The sequence below is a fragment of the Carya illinoinensis genome, chromosome 10 (assembly GCF_018687715.1).
Source record: "Carya illinoinensis cultivar Pawnee chromosome 10, C.illinoinensisPawnee_v1, whole genome shotgun sequence".
In the NCBI taxonomy this organism is placed as follows: domain Eukaryota; kingdom Viridiplantae; phylum Streptophyta; class Magnoliopsida; order Fagales; family Juglandaceae; genus Carya; species Carya illinoinensis.
Window position 1 is genome coordinate 2,946,737 of NC_056761.1, and position 15,324 is coordinate 2,962,060.

At 36.8% G+C, this 15,324-nt stretch overlaps 2 protein-coding genes across 4 annotated transcripts; both read right to left on the reverse strand.

The window, feature by feature from the left end:
• Positions 1 to 445: 445 nt before the first annotated feature.
• LOC122278216 (probably inactive leucine-rich repeat receptor-like protein kinase At5g06940) lies at positions 446 to 3,747 on the reverse strand. The gene is made up of 2 exons (XM_043088353.1): positions 1,275 to 3,747; positions 446 to 1,045 (listed from the first exon to the last, which is right to left on the reverse strand). Exons 1-2 carry the CDS (start codon positions 3,556 to 3,558, stop codon positions 657 to 659), a joined length of 2,673 nt encoding a protein of 890 aa, XP_042944287.1. The 5' UTR covers positions 3,559 to 3,747; the 3' UTR covers positions 446 to 656.
• A 5,037-nt stretch (positions 3,748 to 8,784) lies between these two features.
• On the reverse strand, positions 8,785 to 10,933 carry LOC122279392 (zinc finger A20 and AN1 domain-containing stress-associated protein 8-like). Of its 3 annotated transcripts, none has more exons than XM_043090026.1 (2): positions 10,820 to 10,933; positions 8,785 to 9,664 (listed from the first exon to the last, which is right to left on the reverse strand). In XM_043090026.1, exon 2 carries the CDS (start codon positions 9,646 to 9,648, stop codon positions 9,130 to 9,132), a length of 519 nt encoding a protein of 172 aa, XP_042945960.1. In that variant the 5' UTR covers positions 9,649 to 9,664; positions 10,820 to 10,933; the 3' UTR covers positions 8,785 to 9,129. The 3 variants fall into 3 exon arrangements, with proteins under 3 accessions (XP_042945960.1, XP_042945958.1, XP_042945959.1); XM_043090024.1 differs by having other exon boundaries at positions 10,747 to 10,854; XM_043090025.1 differs by having other exon boundaries at positions 8,785 to 9,694; positions 10,747 to 10,848.
• Positions 10,934 to 15,324: the final 4,391 nt, after the last annotated feature.

Here is a 15,324-nt window from a genome sequence, read left to right on the forward strand (position 1 = left end):
TTTCGTATCCACCGAGTGAGAGAGGTGGTATAGAAACCACCATGCCAGTATTACATTATTGGATCCAATCGACAAAACCAAAATCCAAAAACCCCACAACCATTGCAAGTTTTGTAAATACAAATCAAATCTCTCACACATTCAAGTCGGAAAGGTGCAGATCTCTGAATTCTGATATTTGAATCTTGAGATGTATCCATAAAGAAAATCACGAGCCAATCTCTGACCTCAAGGCATGCAATTTGAATCGGGGTTGCTTCTCAAAACACAATCTACTTCCATTTCCATACAAGTATCAGAAAATCATGTACGCGGCCCAACCAATTCAAGACAATCCGTCCCAAAGAACCCAATTGTCTGTCTCTTGAACCAAAACATATTGTTACTTTTGGTTCTAGAAATCCCGGTTCAGATAACAGATTGTTGCCAGGACCACTGGATCAAGTTCCTTAAAGCTGGCACTCATGACCATTTATTATTAAGCACATTGTAAAAATCTTGTATTTCTATCAAACAGAATTCCAAAACAAATCCTGGTGCAGACCAGAAACTACCATGCCCAAGCATATGCTTTTCTCAATCAGAAGTCAAAAGGAGGAAAAACAAGTTGGCTTTACATTAAGACTTCAAAAAATAGGGAAAAAGGGGGGTGGTGGTTAATCCCTTGGTTCAATGTTCAGACTGGATAAATCCTCTTCATAAGTAGAAAACTCTCTACTTGGAAGGGAGGTCCTTGAGTCTAGGGACTGGAGTGCTCTCACAACTTCAAACATGGATGGCCGTTTCTCTGGCATCATAGATGTGCAACGGAGAGCTATATCTAGAGCCCCAAGCATCTCTTGTTGTGCAGAATCTGATATTTTGGGGTCAAGAACTTGGTATGCTCCATTGGTAATGTTAACTTTCCTTCGCACCCATTTCACAATATCAAGAGACTCTGCTGGTTCTGCTTGCTCGGCATGTCGGCCGCTCACTAGCTCTAATAATACGACACCAAAGCTGTAAACATCCATCTGCTCCGTTGCCTTCTTACTGTACCCATATTCTGCAATACAAACCCAACAAGATCATCAAGACTCGAATCATATGATACAGAAGAGACAGGGTATGCTTTAGAGGTGACTTATCACGTAATCAAAAAGGAAAATGCAAGCAGTATACAGAATTCAGGCATTCAAATACCACTTATGTGGTGTGACCTAAGACAGGGCTACTCTGTGGGTATAGGACACAAGCTGCATAGTTGAGGCACGTTTTCAAGTCAGATCCCTCACCTGGAGCATTGTAACAGGATAATGCAGACTCCAAGGCCATGGTTGACTGAAATGCAGCTTCTCCCACAATTCTGTTGAGTGCAAAGTCTGTGAGTTTTGGTTCAAAATCTGCATCCAACAAAATGTTATTTGACTTGACACTTCTGTGAAGTAAGCGCGGGACATAATCCTTCTGAAGGTATGCTAATCCCTGAGCAACCCCGATGGCAATTCTCAATCTCACTTGCCACTGCAGCTGAAAACCTGGTCTGTGAATCAAATCCCCTAAACTCCCCTTCTGTAAGAATTCATAAATTAGAAAGATTGAATCATCAGAATGGCAAAACCCAAGAATCTTAACGATGTTCTTATGCCTGATCTTGGCTAATGTCTTAATCTCAGCCTTCAAACTTTTAAATGACTGGCTCCCATAATTAACAAGTTTCTTTATGGCAACAAGTTCACCACTTGGTAAACCTAAAATGTAAACTCTACCAAAAGCTCCACCACTTCCTACCGCAGTTTTTTCATTCATTCCCATGACCAATTCATGCTCGGTGACTCTAAGAGGATAGAAGACTACCAAGCGCCGACTTCCCATTTGAGATTTTTGCTTGGAATATCTATGATAGACGAAGAACCCAGCAGCTACAATCAAAGTCCCAAGACCAAAAGCTACAGATATCAGAGCACATGTTAATGTTGTAAGACCAACAGTTTTATGTCTTGGCTGGTCATCAGAACAAGCGTTGGGCAATCCTGGGCCACAAAGTCCAGGATTTCCTTCCAGAAATGAAGCCGGGAGACCTGAAATCAAAGAGTATGGAACCCTACCGGATAGTTGATTAAAGGATACATTGAAAAGTGCAAGCTTCAAGTTCTGAAGCTCTTGGGGGATGGGACCGGTGAGATTGTTATCAGAAAGATCAAGGTAAGTTAGCACCGGTAAATCAGCAAGGGATGGTAGAATTACTCCGGTAAGACTGTTGTCTGATAAGGACAACGAGACGAGCTTCCTACACTTCTTCAACTCAGGAATCTGGCCCGAAAGAGAATTGTGAGAGAGATTTATTATACTCATAACAGGTGAATCACAAAAGTTTGGAGGAAGTTCACCATATAAACCATTAAGAGATGCAGAAAACCTGTATAAGCTCTTAACCAACCCAAGACCCTGAGGAATTCTACCAGTGAAATTGTTGTTATCCAGCTGAACTTGCTCCAATTGAGCAGCCATTGATATTGAATCGGGTATTTCTCCAGAAAATCTATTATTTTCAGCTCTGATAAGCTTAATTTTGGTCAATGACCATAAACCATTAGGGAAATCACCAGATAACATATTGTTCTGAACCTGAAACCTCTCAAGATTTATACATTCACTAATGGAGTTGGGTATTGAACCACTGAAGAAATTTGTATGGAGACTCAAGTTTATAAGGCCTTTTCCATTGCAAACGCCATTGGGGAATGGCCCCAAAAGCATATTCTGGGAAACATCAAGAGACACCAGGTTCTTGACAGAAGATCCTAGTGTCTGAGGAACCTCACCACTCAGATTGTTTTGGGAAAGGTCCAAAATGGTCAAACTTCGCAAACCCACAAAAGAGTCGGGGATTTCACCATGAAAACCAGAGCTTTGCAAAAGAAGCTGCTCCAGCTTCTCAAGCTTCCCAATGTCACTGGGAAGCTCACTCATCAAGTATTCATTGTGAGACAAATCAAGAACAACAAGCTCAGATAAGTTCCCAAATACAGCAGGTACACTACCTGAAAGTAAGTTGTTTCCCAAGTTGAGAGCTTCAAGATTCTGCAGTAAGCCTATGGTTTCTGGGATCTTTCCCTCAAGACGGTTTCTGCTGAAATCAAGCACTTTCAAAGAACCAAACTGAGAAATCTGAACTGGGATTGGACCAGAAATGAGATTGTTACTGAGATTCAGAGTTTCCAAAGTACTACACTGAGAGAGATGAAGAGGAATGGGCTTGTGAAAAAGATTTTCAGCAAGATTGAGGTGAGAGAGACGGGGAAGCTCACAGATTGAAGATGAAATATCACCGGAAAGGTTTAGATTTTGAAGGTTGAGAGATGTAACGGAGAGTGACGGTGGGGGAGTGCAGGTGATTCCAGTCCAGTTACAATAATGGGTGGTTGAGGCGTTAGACCAGGAAGAGAGATAATTCTTTGAGTCTACAATGGAGGCCTTAAAGGTTAAAAGGATATCTGCCTCAGATGAAGCTGAGTTAAGAACGAAGAATGTGCAGATTAGAGAGAGAAGAAACGGGTATTTGCATGTTGTGGCCATTGGAGGTGGCTGAGAGAGCTTGGGGGGTTTCTTTTCAATCTTTCCTATATATCTGTGAAGTAAGAGAGTGGGACTCAGAGGAATAGATTACAGGATTTCGATGGGGCCAAGAGTATCTTTGCAAAGTTACAAAACGTCATCATTAACTTTTGAGGATTTCTTATAAAGGTCGAAATTACATAAAAATTCTTCAACCCAAAAGAAAACTTTTTCCTCGCCTGCTCCCACGGTTCCTTCCGTAAGAGAGAGAAAACAAAAAGAAAAATAGTCAAACAATTTCTGAGAGTAAGATAGTCATTAAAAAATATTATATTTTACAATTGCATATTAATTATCAATTTATTGTTGCAAATTTCAAAAATTTTAATTAGGTTCTATTATCCAAACAAGTACTGCAGAAAATGTTTTTACATTTTAAACGTAAATAAAAGGTAAAACCTTATGACTAGCATTAATTTGGTAGCATAAGCCAGGCTTAAGCACACCAGTCAAACTCAGAGAACAGTATTTGATATGGGCATCTTTGGATCTTTTTTATTTAATCAGTATATTAACTGAAGTAAACGAGATTACTCTTCTTCATCTACTTTCCTGGTTTCAGGTCCCAAAAAATCACTTGGTAGTGTGTGAAATGGTGCGTTGGGCCCCCCGCCGCCATAAAAGCAGAAAGAAAAGCATCAATGGCGTTTCTCAGGATTAACATTGGCTACAATACTTACCACTCTATTTTTCTGTGTTTTTCCTTTCAACTTTACCCTCATGTTTTCGTTTCAACTTTGTCATTATTGTTGTAAGTTGAAAAAGGAATCCTAAGAAATTGTTAGACAGGATTGGACCTTTCACCAGCCCTATCAGAAACCTTTTTTTTTTTTTTTTTAATATATTAGAAACCATTGTTCATTCTGTAGTAAATTGTAGAGCTATAAGTAAATTGTAGAGCTGGAAACCTCAAACCATTACAAATACAATAAAACCATATCTTAAACAACAGAAATCTCCCAACAATTAATCCCCTCCATGAGCTGTCCTGCTCGAGTGAACCTGCAATGGCCGTCATGATTCAACCCACTGGTTTGAAAAATATTTACCTCTGTCTATAAAAAGAATAATGTGAAAAAGAGAAGTCACGATTGAGACTTCGAAAAGAAGAGAGGAACAAGAAAAAGGAGGACTTTCTCGTGAATGTTACGTGAAACAGTGCAGACAAAGAGATGCTGCTGAGAACAACGTTGAAGAAGAGACAAGAGTCCACTCTTTTCAACGACATGGATAAGTTAATGTCAACATCTGTATTATAATTATTAATTACCTAGAAATAACAATGTCAATACAGGAGGAATCAATATGAAAAATTGCAAAGTGGGTTGATTAAACAAAAGAAGAGACAGAGGTAGTCAGAGATCTAGGCAGCTCTGCTCTTAAATATGCTGAATTATAAACACACAGCATTTTTAAATGAATAATTTTAAATTTTGCACATTTTAATACATATATTTGTATCAGGAAAGATGAAGTGTGCCAATGCGATAAGAGATCGACGGTCGGTGAGTTAGGCTAACCAGCTGTCGTCCACTGCCACCGACACCGATTCACCAGTACTACATTTACACGTGTAGCTTTCTCTCCAAGTTGACTTCTTTTTTCAACTCCTCCCTGTATTTGACCTTTTTCAGTGAGAGCGTCCGGTGCAAGGACACCTATTATTGCAGTCTCTCTGGCAAAATCTACAGAAATTTTTTGCTGTCATGTCAGCTTCAAGACACTACTCTCTGTTAAGAAGTGAACAAGGAAATTTATGTTAAAGGAAAAAAAAAAAAGAAAAAAAAAAGAGTAGCAACGTGACCGGTAATTAAGAAAGCCATGTTATACAACAATAATTAGCTACTACTATGGTCAATATGGCATGATAGAAGGCAGAAGGAAACTCCATAATTTATGGCATATTAATGATCATCTTCATCCCACCATCGATATCATAAAGAAAAAGGACAATAATGCATAATCAAGAGCAGTCACGGACACAAGCTGTTAGGTTCAACAATTGTCTATATATTTATTTATTTATTCATAATAATCAAGTCCTTCACAGACTCGTCAACCCTTTTCATGCATAGGAATTATCATAATTCATGGTACCATACCTTGATCACGAGTTATTCCATAAGAATGTCAATCGGTTGAAAATTTGTTCAGCACTTGAGACAACTTTTGGCACGTAAATCTACACTAATAAGCCATGAATAATAGTAGTTTATACACTGATGTTCTTTATTTTTTTAATGCATCCCAACTTGTTCCTTTCCAAAAGGTATTTTTTTCCCTCAAAAGTTAAAAAGATATCTGTGTTCTATGTTGTAAAAGGGTCGACTTTCGAAAACGAAGAGAGAGGGATAAAGCATCCAAGGGCACCCATATATATTGGATTTGGACCTTGGATGTCTGTGCTGTTTGTTGCTGCAATATTCCCCAGAAAACAAGTCCCCAAGTCCCCACAAAAGGATTTGGAGAGTGCCCCTTTTTGTCTTTGATACAGAAACCAGACAGGAGTCGGTGGGGGTGAGTGAGAGTAGCCTACTGTCAAATTTCACTTAATTGCATTGACGAAAAGCTATATGAATTTAATTTAATAATACATACACTCCATAGCCTATTACCAACATTGCTTTCAGCAGACGGTGGAGAGTGGGGACATCTCTGTTCATTTCTTCATGTTGCTTGCCACGTTTATGTTCCCACCTCGATGATCCTTTATGCCCTCCAACTTTTTTTTTCTTTTATTTTGAGCTAGGCAAAAGAAACTGTTCAGGATTTGACTCTTAAATTTTAAAGCAAAAAACAACCAAAATTTGCTCAGACTGATTGGAATTACCCAAACCAATCCTGGTTAAACTACGCTGCAACAGGAGGTACGTACAAGCTGATTGATGCCACAGAGACAATGTAACCTATTTATTTCCAGTTTATATTATCACGTAGAACAGTTCTACAGTTATCATTAGTAGCTAAGTTCCTTTATCCGGGAGCCTTCTGGAGGCCGCAGGGTATATTGTTGTCCTTTTTTCCCGCGACGACCTACTGTATTAAAAAAGCAATTGCACAACCACTCACTAACAAACTAAAACAAGGAAACAACAAGCATCAAACAATCTCCCCTTTTCTTCATCCTTTAATGGAAGTCAACTTACTTTTGTCTACATTAACAGGTCATTCCACGCTCCTCGACTGCGTACAAGCTGCTGGATTCAAAGCAGCGAGTCGATAACAAAATCCTGAAAAAGCTAATATACAGCCGGCACAAAAATCTCGAAAGTAACTAGCTAGCAGGATCAGAATGATATATTTATGAATCGTACACTCATTTAAAAAAAAAATATTATGACCATTATTAAAGAATTAATTATTTTATTTTATATAAATATTATATTTATTTATTTATTTTTTAAAAAAGTTCGTAACGTTTACATATCTATTCATTTTTTTAAAAATTGAATACACAAAATTTGTATATTCTATTAAATATCATTTCAATATCTTGATTGGGCCTCGTAATAAACCTATTATGGTACAGAATTTCTGTTCAAATACCAATGATACCATAAAAGATTGGTAACTTGCAACACTGTAGTTCTGGCATTACATATTTTATATATGCTTTGTTTGGTGTATGTACTGTAATCCCATCATGATGTTGTTCTTTTACAGGAAATCACTAGCTAGTACGATTGTTCATTCTTAGAAATTATTTAGACACATGATAGGGAACCCACTCAAAAGTTTTAAGTTCTTGGATTTAACATTACGATCTTGCGATTTATGCATTCCTAAGAAAAAAGAGAGACTTCGATTTTCTTCTCGTTAATTCTTTCTTTTAAGGACATGATGCATCACCCGATGGCCGAAAAACAACTGAAAATAGAGAGACACAGAGAGATATCCGGCTCCAGACAAGCCCAATGCCTGTCTTCGTTGGGCTCGAGGCGTCCCCAGAGCAGCATGCCTTCGAAGTTCGAGGCGTCTAGAGCACCATTCCTTAGATTTCATTGTCAACTCCATCCTCCCTTGCTTCTGCACATTTATCCGTGATTGGATAATTGAGATGAGATAAATTTATAAAAAAATTTATTAAAATATTATTATTATTTTAAAATTTTAAAAATAATAAATTATTCATTAAATTATGTATAAAATAAAATTAAAAAAATTATAACGGTAATAAAATAAAATAATTTGACATGAAAATTAAAAATTGAATAAAATGTTCTTAAAATATTAAATTTAATAATATTATCATTTTTAAACTTAAAAAAATAATAATAAGATATGCAAACTTCGGTCTCCCGATGTCACACGATTCCACCGTTCACTTCTAGGAGTTGATCTCAATTTTATTTATTTATATTTGTCAAATGAAGCAAGGTGAAATAATAGATCTACAAAAGAAGCATAAAATTCCATAATCCATTTATCGTAATTCGTAAAGCTAATAAGAAGACTCGGAACCAATCCTGCATAAGATGATGGGATGCCTGGAATTCACACCGGAATGGTAATTGGATATACATTATTCAACAAGGAGATCATCCGAGGTAGCAGCTCATTGTGATACCTGATAATTACGTTGTTTCACAAGCACAAAGATCAGAAGGCATAATAAAACACACATTAATCCATAAATTATATTTCAAAAAAAAAAAAAAACTGAAATGCTGAAGATCTACCTTAGATGATCAATCGTCTGATTCTTCAGAAACATTGCACCACCCAAAACCAGAATTTTTCTAGGCCCACTAGCCGAGGAACTCCATAACAAAGTAACAAGATTTATTTTAATTAGAAAAGTTTCAAGGCTTCCTTAATCCCAGAATTACCAATATTCACACCAACAACCATGGATTTTTCAACCGTACAAATGTTTTACAAGCCTTCTTGGTTTCGTTATGAATAAAACAGGATCCATAAGTTGCAGACAAACAACTTTCAACTGAGCCTTATCAATCACCATCATTTCACAGAGACACAACTAAACCTACATGGCTCCTCGAGATATTCTATGTAACGGATAATATAATTTCTGATGGGAAAAATAATCGACACTTGTTGCCCGAGGTAGTTTGATAAACCAGAGACGTAACTAATCCCCTAAGTAAATATAAACACAATGAAAATTATCCAAGATTCAAAGACATGGTTTTAAACCCAAGAAGAGCATTATACCTGTAGGGAATATTGAAAGAAATGCCCATAACATTGCATACAAGCATGAAACAGAGAATACCAGTTTTTCAAGTACTTCTGGAAAGAAACGCAGCCAACCGAGATTTCACAATACAGGTTAACCCCAAATATGTCTATCAAACCAGCACAAATAAAGACCTTCACACCGGAGCCAAGAATGCTGTCCTCACCAATAAACAAGGAGTAAGACTTCTACAGATGCCCTCACTATCATGACTTGAACCATTTTTCTCCGTTGAGGACGCGTACAAGACAAGCAGCCAACTTATATAGAGACACGTAGATAGAGAGAGCATCGAACTTCAGGACATAAATCTTCACTTCAAACTATTGGTCCTAAATTTTATCAAGCTTTTCTGCCTTCACAACAGGGTTGGCTTTTGCAATAGCATCCTGGGCATTTGACCTATAATCAAAGGGACAGTCATGCTTATCGGAATAGCGATGAATTGCACAAAACAGGTTTCCACACTTGCAATTAAAGCCGGTTAAACCAACACGCTTTCGACAAGTCACGCATCTACTTGGGCCCTCTCTCATAGGCATCTGAAGGGAGTTGCTTGAGGATGAATCAGTCGACATTTCTATTGAAAGGATCTGTCTCTCCACTGGTCCAGATTGTACATTCACCGCATCCATAATGACAGGCTCCTTTTCATTACTGCTAGAGCTGCCATTCACTATGCTTCCTATTGATGATGCCGCAAGATTGGCTTGCTCCTGCTTCAGGAACACGTCCTTGTAGCATTTGGAACACATATTCATTGTCGCAGCCCTTCCAAAGAAACCACAGTTATTAATGCAAAGAATGGGGCGTTCAGGAGCTTGGCATCCTGTCCCATCATGAGAATCCATCTTCTTCTCTAGTTTCCTGCGAGAAAAATTACCTTGAAATCCACAACTGCTAATCAAATGCAAGAATGAGAGAACCATTATCCCAACATATGGTAATCCATATTACCCAGGAAGAGAAGTATATACTTCAGAGACCCACACGGCCATGCATACATGAGTACAAGCAAACAAATGGACAAGTCCAGGTAAGTAGAAAAGGTAATCAGGGAAGCCAAAAAAAGGGGTACAACTTGCACAAATCTTATTCAATTTCCTTACAACTTGAACTATGACATATGTGTCAGGGCTGCATACGGAACAAATAAAAGCAGTGAATAGTGGAGAAACAATGACTCTAAATAAGAGTGAGAGTTGGCAGGAGTTCAAACAGCAAGAAAATGCAAAAAAAGCAGAAACACCAGTTTTGTTCCCTTTTTTTTTTTTTTTTTTTTTTTTTCAGGGGGGTCATCTCTCTAGCATCCCCACAAAACATTTCACGCAGACTCTACATGGATGAACATCGTCAGCTCTCATATAAATCAAACCAAGTCTGGTAAAATCATAAGCTTTCTTAAACAATACTCTCATACAGCCAGCTTACCCGGTTCAACATACCGAAACATCAAAATTTCCTTGATATAACGATTTCGAGAAACGCCAACCAAATTAAATATATTACTAAAGAAACAGCAAAAACCCTAACTTTATTTTCCCCCAAACGTTTACCCATCACACAAAAATTGCGTTTATCAAACCCAATTAGCCCAAACTCAAAAAGAATCACCTTGTTTAACAAGTAAAATTAGTCACCTTAATAAATAAATAAATAAGCAAAATATACCACCGTATATGTCTGTCGAATATAACATACGTTCGCACACACGGGAAAGGAAAGCCTAAAAAGGATAAAGAAATATATCAAGAAACGCCTCGTCTGTTTGGTTTCTCCGATCTCGGTGCAAAAATCGAGCCAGATGATTTCTACAATGAATGTCTTTCTTTTTTATTTAAAACTGAAAATAACATATAGAATCCCACTCGGGCATAAATTTCAAAAACCAACGAGAGAGGACATTAATTTGAAAAAAAAAAATAGAGAGAGAGCGAGAAAAATCTTACCCCGGATCGATCGGATAATTGAACGAAAATGAGAAAAATGAAGACCCGAGGAGAAAGAGAGTAAAAACTTTACCTGGGCTGTCTCTCTCTGTTTGAATTTACTTTAAAAAAGCTCCTCTCTGCCTACAAACAGACGCTTTCGGCTGAGTCGGTGGCGCGCGATTCATTGCCCCTCCGACAACCTTTTATTTACTGTTTTACCATTTTCTCTTCATGGGTTTAAAGTTTAAACTTTAAACTGGGCTGGGCTGATCCAAAGAGCTGGGCTTGACACCTCGACTCGTGTTTAGGGATTTAGATTTCGTTTCATTATACGTGTGAAATAAAATATTTTAAATAGTATTGAATAAAATAATTTTTTATATTAAAATACAATTTTTTATAAAGGACTTATTCTAGGAGTAATTCTATATGTAACCACACGGCGCACCAATATGCAGACGAAAGATGATGTGGCATGTTAAAAAAAAAAAAAAAAAGGGCAAACAAAATATTCTTCTGCACGCTTCTTTTTTTCATTTTTCGCTCGTCTTCAACCTGCTCTGCACGACCAATCCCTCAGCTCCTCCAAGAGACCAGTTCCTCAGCTTCTCCGCACAACCATCTCATCCGCACCACCTCCTCCCCACGACCACTACATTGCACAACCACCTCCACTACACAAACACCTCCTCTGCGCGACCACCTACTCTGTGCAACCACTTCCGGGAAAGGTATTCAGGAAAGAGTTTTCCTTTTATTTAACTGCATCTTTTGAGATTAGTTCCCGCTTGCTTTGCAAGGGATGTGGCTTTGCCTTTTCTCCACAGAGTTGTGGAGTAAAATGATGGACAATAAGTTTAAAATAAAGGATCTAGTGTTGTTGTAACAATTGAAAAATTCTATCTGCAAAGAAGAATTTTATGCTACGAAAATAACAAATGCATCTTAGTGATGATAAGTTGACTTATAAAGATTTTGCTTTTATCATTTTACCTTGGTTTCTCCAAAATAAAAGCTCATTCTTTACATGAGTATTCTTTTTTCCTGACTTGGGACTTCATAGGGATTATAAAATTTATAATAGTTGATTAGTCAAGTAGAAAGTATTGAAAGAAATGTTACAAATCTCGAAAACATTATAGAAGTGTTATATATGGTCTTAGGGGCATTATTACCAACCAATGATGGATTTCAGATCATGCTGTTAGAATTATTTCTCATGTGCAGGCAAAAATTCACTTGTTTTGGTACTTCAGAACATGAAAAGAGTAAATTCACTTATTTCTCTGGTTGAGTTTATTTCTCAGGGGTAGAGGAGTTTTCACCCCAACCATTTTCGTCCAAAAAAGGAGAGGAGTTTATTTGTGGTTTTTGTTTCCTTTGGGTAGCTTTCCTAAAACTGGACTAAAATTCTATTATGAGGTTGAGTTTATGGTTCTAAGTTCTAACTCAGAGGTCTTCGTCCCCTCAAATATGATCACAAGCACTATATTCTGGTTTTAACTCTGGGTTTAGAAAGGTGCATCCTTATTTGTGTTTAATGATGGATTTCCACTTTAGTATGGAAATAAGGTAACGAGTTTTTTCTTCTGGTTTGGCAAAAAGTCTTAATATTTTCATGCTAAATACAAAAACAATTGTTTGTTTACACTGCTTATGGTGCAGCGCTTAAAGTAGTGATTTTTCCTCTCCTTTCGGTTTTACTGTTTTTTTATCCCTGTTTTTGTTTTTTCACCATGAACTGCAGATCATTGACTTATATTTGTGAATACATGTACGGTCATAAAATGAAACTGAATGTGGTAGCAATTACACAGGATAGTATTGTTAGAACCAATATTTGTGACTTAATCATGCCAAGAAGAAAATTAATTGCCTGTAGTAATACTACTACTACTTAATCGTGTTGCTTCTCTAGATGATTTTGTGCGTTTGGCTAAAGCCACTAATTTGAAAACAAAGACATTTGTCTCAATAGATGAACTATTTTCAAGATTTGATTTTGGGTTGTTTATGATGTAATTAAGAATTATTTTCTTTTGGGGACTGTGGTTGTGCACTGTTAGCTTTAAGGTGAGCTTCTGAATAGGCGAGCTTCTTCTTTTCCTAGTGCCAGGAAACCTAAACAACACATTGGGTTTCTTCAGCTAGAAAGGTACTGCTTAGTTTTTCAATCAAGTATTAAACTCTAAGTGAGGGTTATACGTTATTATAACATTGTGTGTTCTTTTAATTGAACATAACTTACCAGACTGATTCTATGCAAAGATTCCGTACACAACAATCTCTCTTGATCAAGTGTGCAATGGATGCTTCCTATGGTGATGGGGCAAATGGACCACCGAGTAATGTTTTACTTTCTTAACTAATTTTGATATTTGTATGATTTTTCCCTTTGGGATTCTTATTTGGTGAAGAAAATTTAATAGCTAGGCATGGTTCCAAAACCTAAAAAAAATAGGCATGGTGATTGGGAAAGAATGAGCATAATGGAACATTGAATTTTGGCTGTCTATGATCTTTATTGTGTTGGGGCTCATTGGTTTGCTGGTTGCGTGGAATACAGCAACCCCTTACGTTCCTAAGTAATGATTTTTTATGACACATTCAGGAACACTGGAATTGTAATGTTAGAATTTTATCCTTTAGAATCAGGCTTGTGCTTTGTAATGTTAAAATAAGCAAGTGTTGTTTTGCATGATCGGCACTGATTGAGACACAACAAAGCGTTGTTTTGCAGGTATATGTTGTTACTATTTTCTTTTGTTTCGATGCTTAACAAATAATGAGATTATTTGCATGATTTTTACACAATTTTTCAAACTACTTGCAGGTGGATTTCCAATATCATGGCCATCTCAAGGATTGATGATTGCATTTGCATGATCAGCGCTGATTGAGATTTGACCGATGGTTGAGAGATGAGGAGATTGTGTAGATTGCTATATCTTGACTATGTTAAAGAATTGGTTCATGTATGTTGTAACTTCATCTATCTAACTTGATGGAATCATGGCACGTTCAATGTACTTGTAACTCGGTCTATTATTGATGATGTTCAGTATTTTGAATGTATTTTAATTATTTTATGAATATGGATTTATATAAATTTCGGGAGACATGTTTCTGAATTCATATATGAAAATGTGTACAGGATTGGTATACATTATTTCCGGGTAGTACATGCTGCCATCATTTTCTTCATGTTCAATTTGCCATTATTGATATTCTGAGTATTGATAACATAGCAATACAAACTGTCTGAAAACATAACAACACTTACCATTATATTAAATAAATATTACAGGTTTTGAGTTTCATTTATAGCTGCTAGGTTCAAATATTACAAGAGTGATAAAGGTTCTAAACCTTTCACAACCTTAACAAAGTTACATAGTTTTTTATCCTATCCAACAACATGAGATTGAATTGAAAGTCTCCAATACACATAGTTACACAATTGACGTTGAAGATCATCCCGATCATTAAGAAATCCCAACTCTCTATTTTGGATGTCCTCCTCCCTTTTTTGAATTTCTTCCCTTGCACGTTGGACAAGAAGTCTCAACACTCTATTCGTGAACTTTCGACAGCACCCAAATGCTTCTGGAGACACCCATAGACGAAAATCATCAAGTGATGAAGTAGCTGGCTTAGCAATGCAACTTGAGTCTGGTGCTAAGGATTCTCTGGCAATATACAGAAGAATAAGAAAAATAATTCAAATTAAGAGAATGAACTAAGTGGACAACCAAAGATAAGGGAATATGAACATGATTAGGTGAGATAGGTAGCACACTTGTCTAACATGGGTAATTATTCAATTTTCAAGTGTCTATCCCGATGTATGTTTCTCACGTGTACAAGGAATCATGTTAAGAATGTAAACATCTCAATCTGGCACTCTATGACTTGAACCATTAGAAAAGCGTGATGTTTTACAGTCAAGAGACTCCTAAGTAAGTGCTAAGCACTTGCTGCCTGCCAGAATAAAGCATTAAAAAGGTATAGTATTTGAAACTGTACAAATGACAGCTAAAGCACATCTATGATTACCAATGAATTAGAAGTTGACTAATATATCCACCCAAGAAATGTGCAAACTCAATACTTGTGGCTAACAGATCAATTATCTCAATCTCATGTATGGTTTCTCTAGGAATGTGACTTCAAACTCTTGCACTTTAAAATGAATCTTGAAAATTCTTAGTAACACGATAACAAGCAATTGTGAATGATTTGGTTCAGATTTTCAATTTTAATTGTAACCAATCAAATTGTTTGATTTACATGTGTTATTATTTTGACAATCACGAACATCCCTCGCAAGAAAGAAAGACAACTACGATCAGACCATAAGGTCTGTGACATCAAACTTGGCAATTGTTCAAGCAAAGTATTTACATACAATTTTGCCAAAGTTAAGATCAGTTCATGTCTAAACTCATACCATAACTTTTGCATTTCCAAAGTCAACTCATAACAGATTACCATGTAATGCAAGACTCTTTTGTGCCAACGAACAAACTCATTCACATCTATCCAAACTATACAGGCATGTACATTGTACCTAATAGTTATATCCTGACACTTCAT

Coding starts and splice junctions, on each gene's coding strand:
- LOC122278216 (XM_043088353.1), bottom strand. CDS start 3,558: ATGGCCACAACATGCAAATACCCGTTTCTTCTCTCTCTAATCTGCACA. Junction 1,046..1,274: donor ATCCTGTTACAATGCTCCAG/GTGAGGGATCTG, acceptor TTTGTATTGCAG/AATATGGGTACAGTAAGAAG.
- LOC122279392 (XM_043090026.1), bottom strand. CDS start 9,648: ATGGATTCTCATGATGGGACAGGATGCCAAGCTCCTGAACGCCCCATT.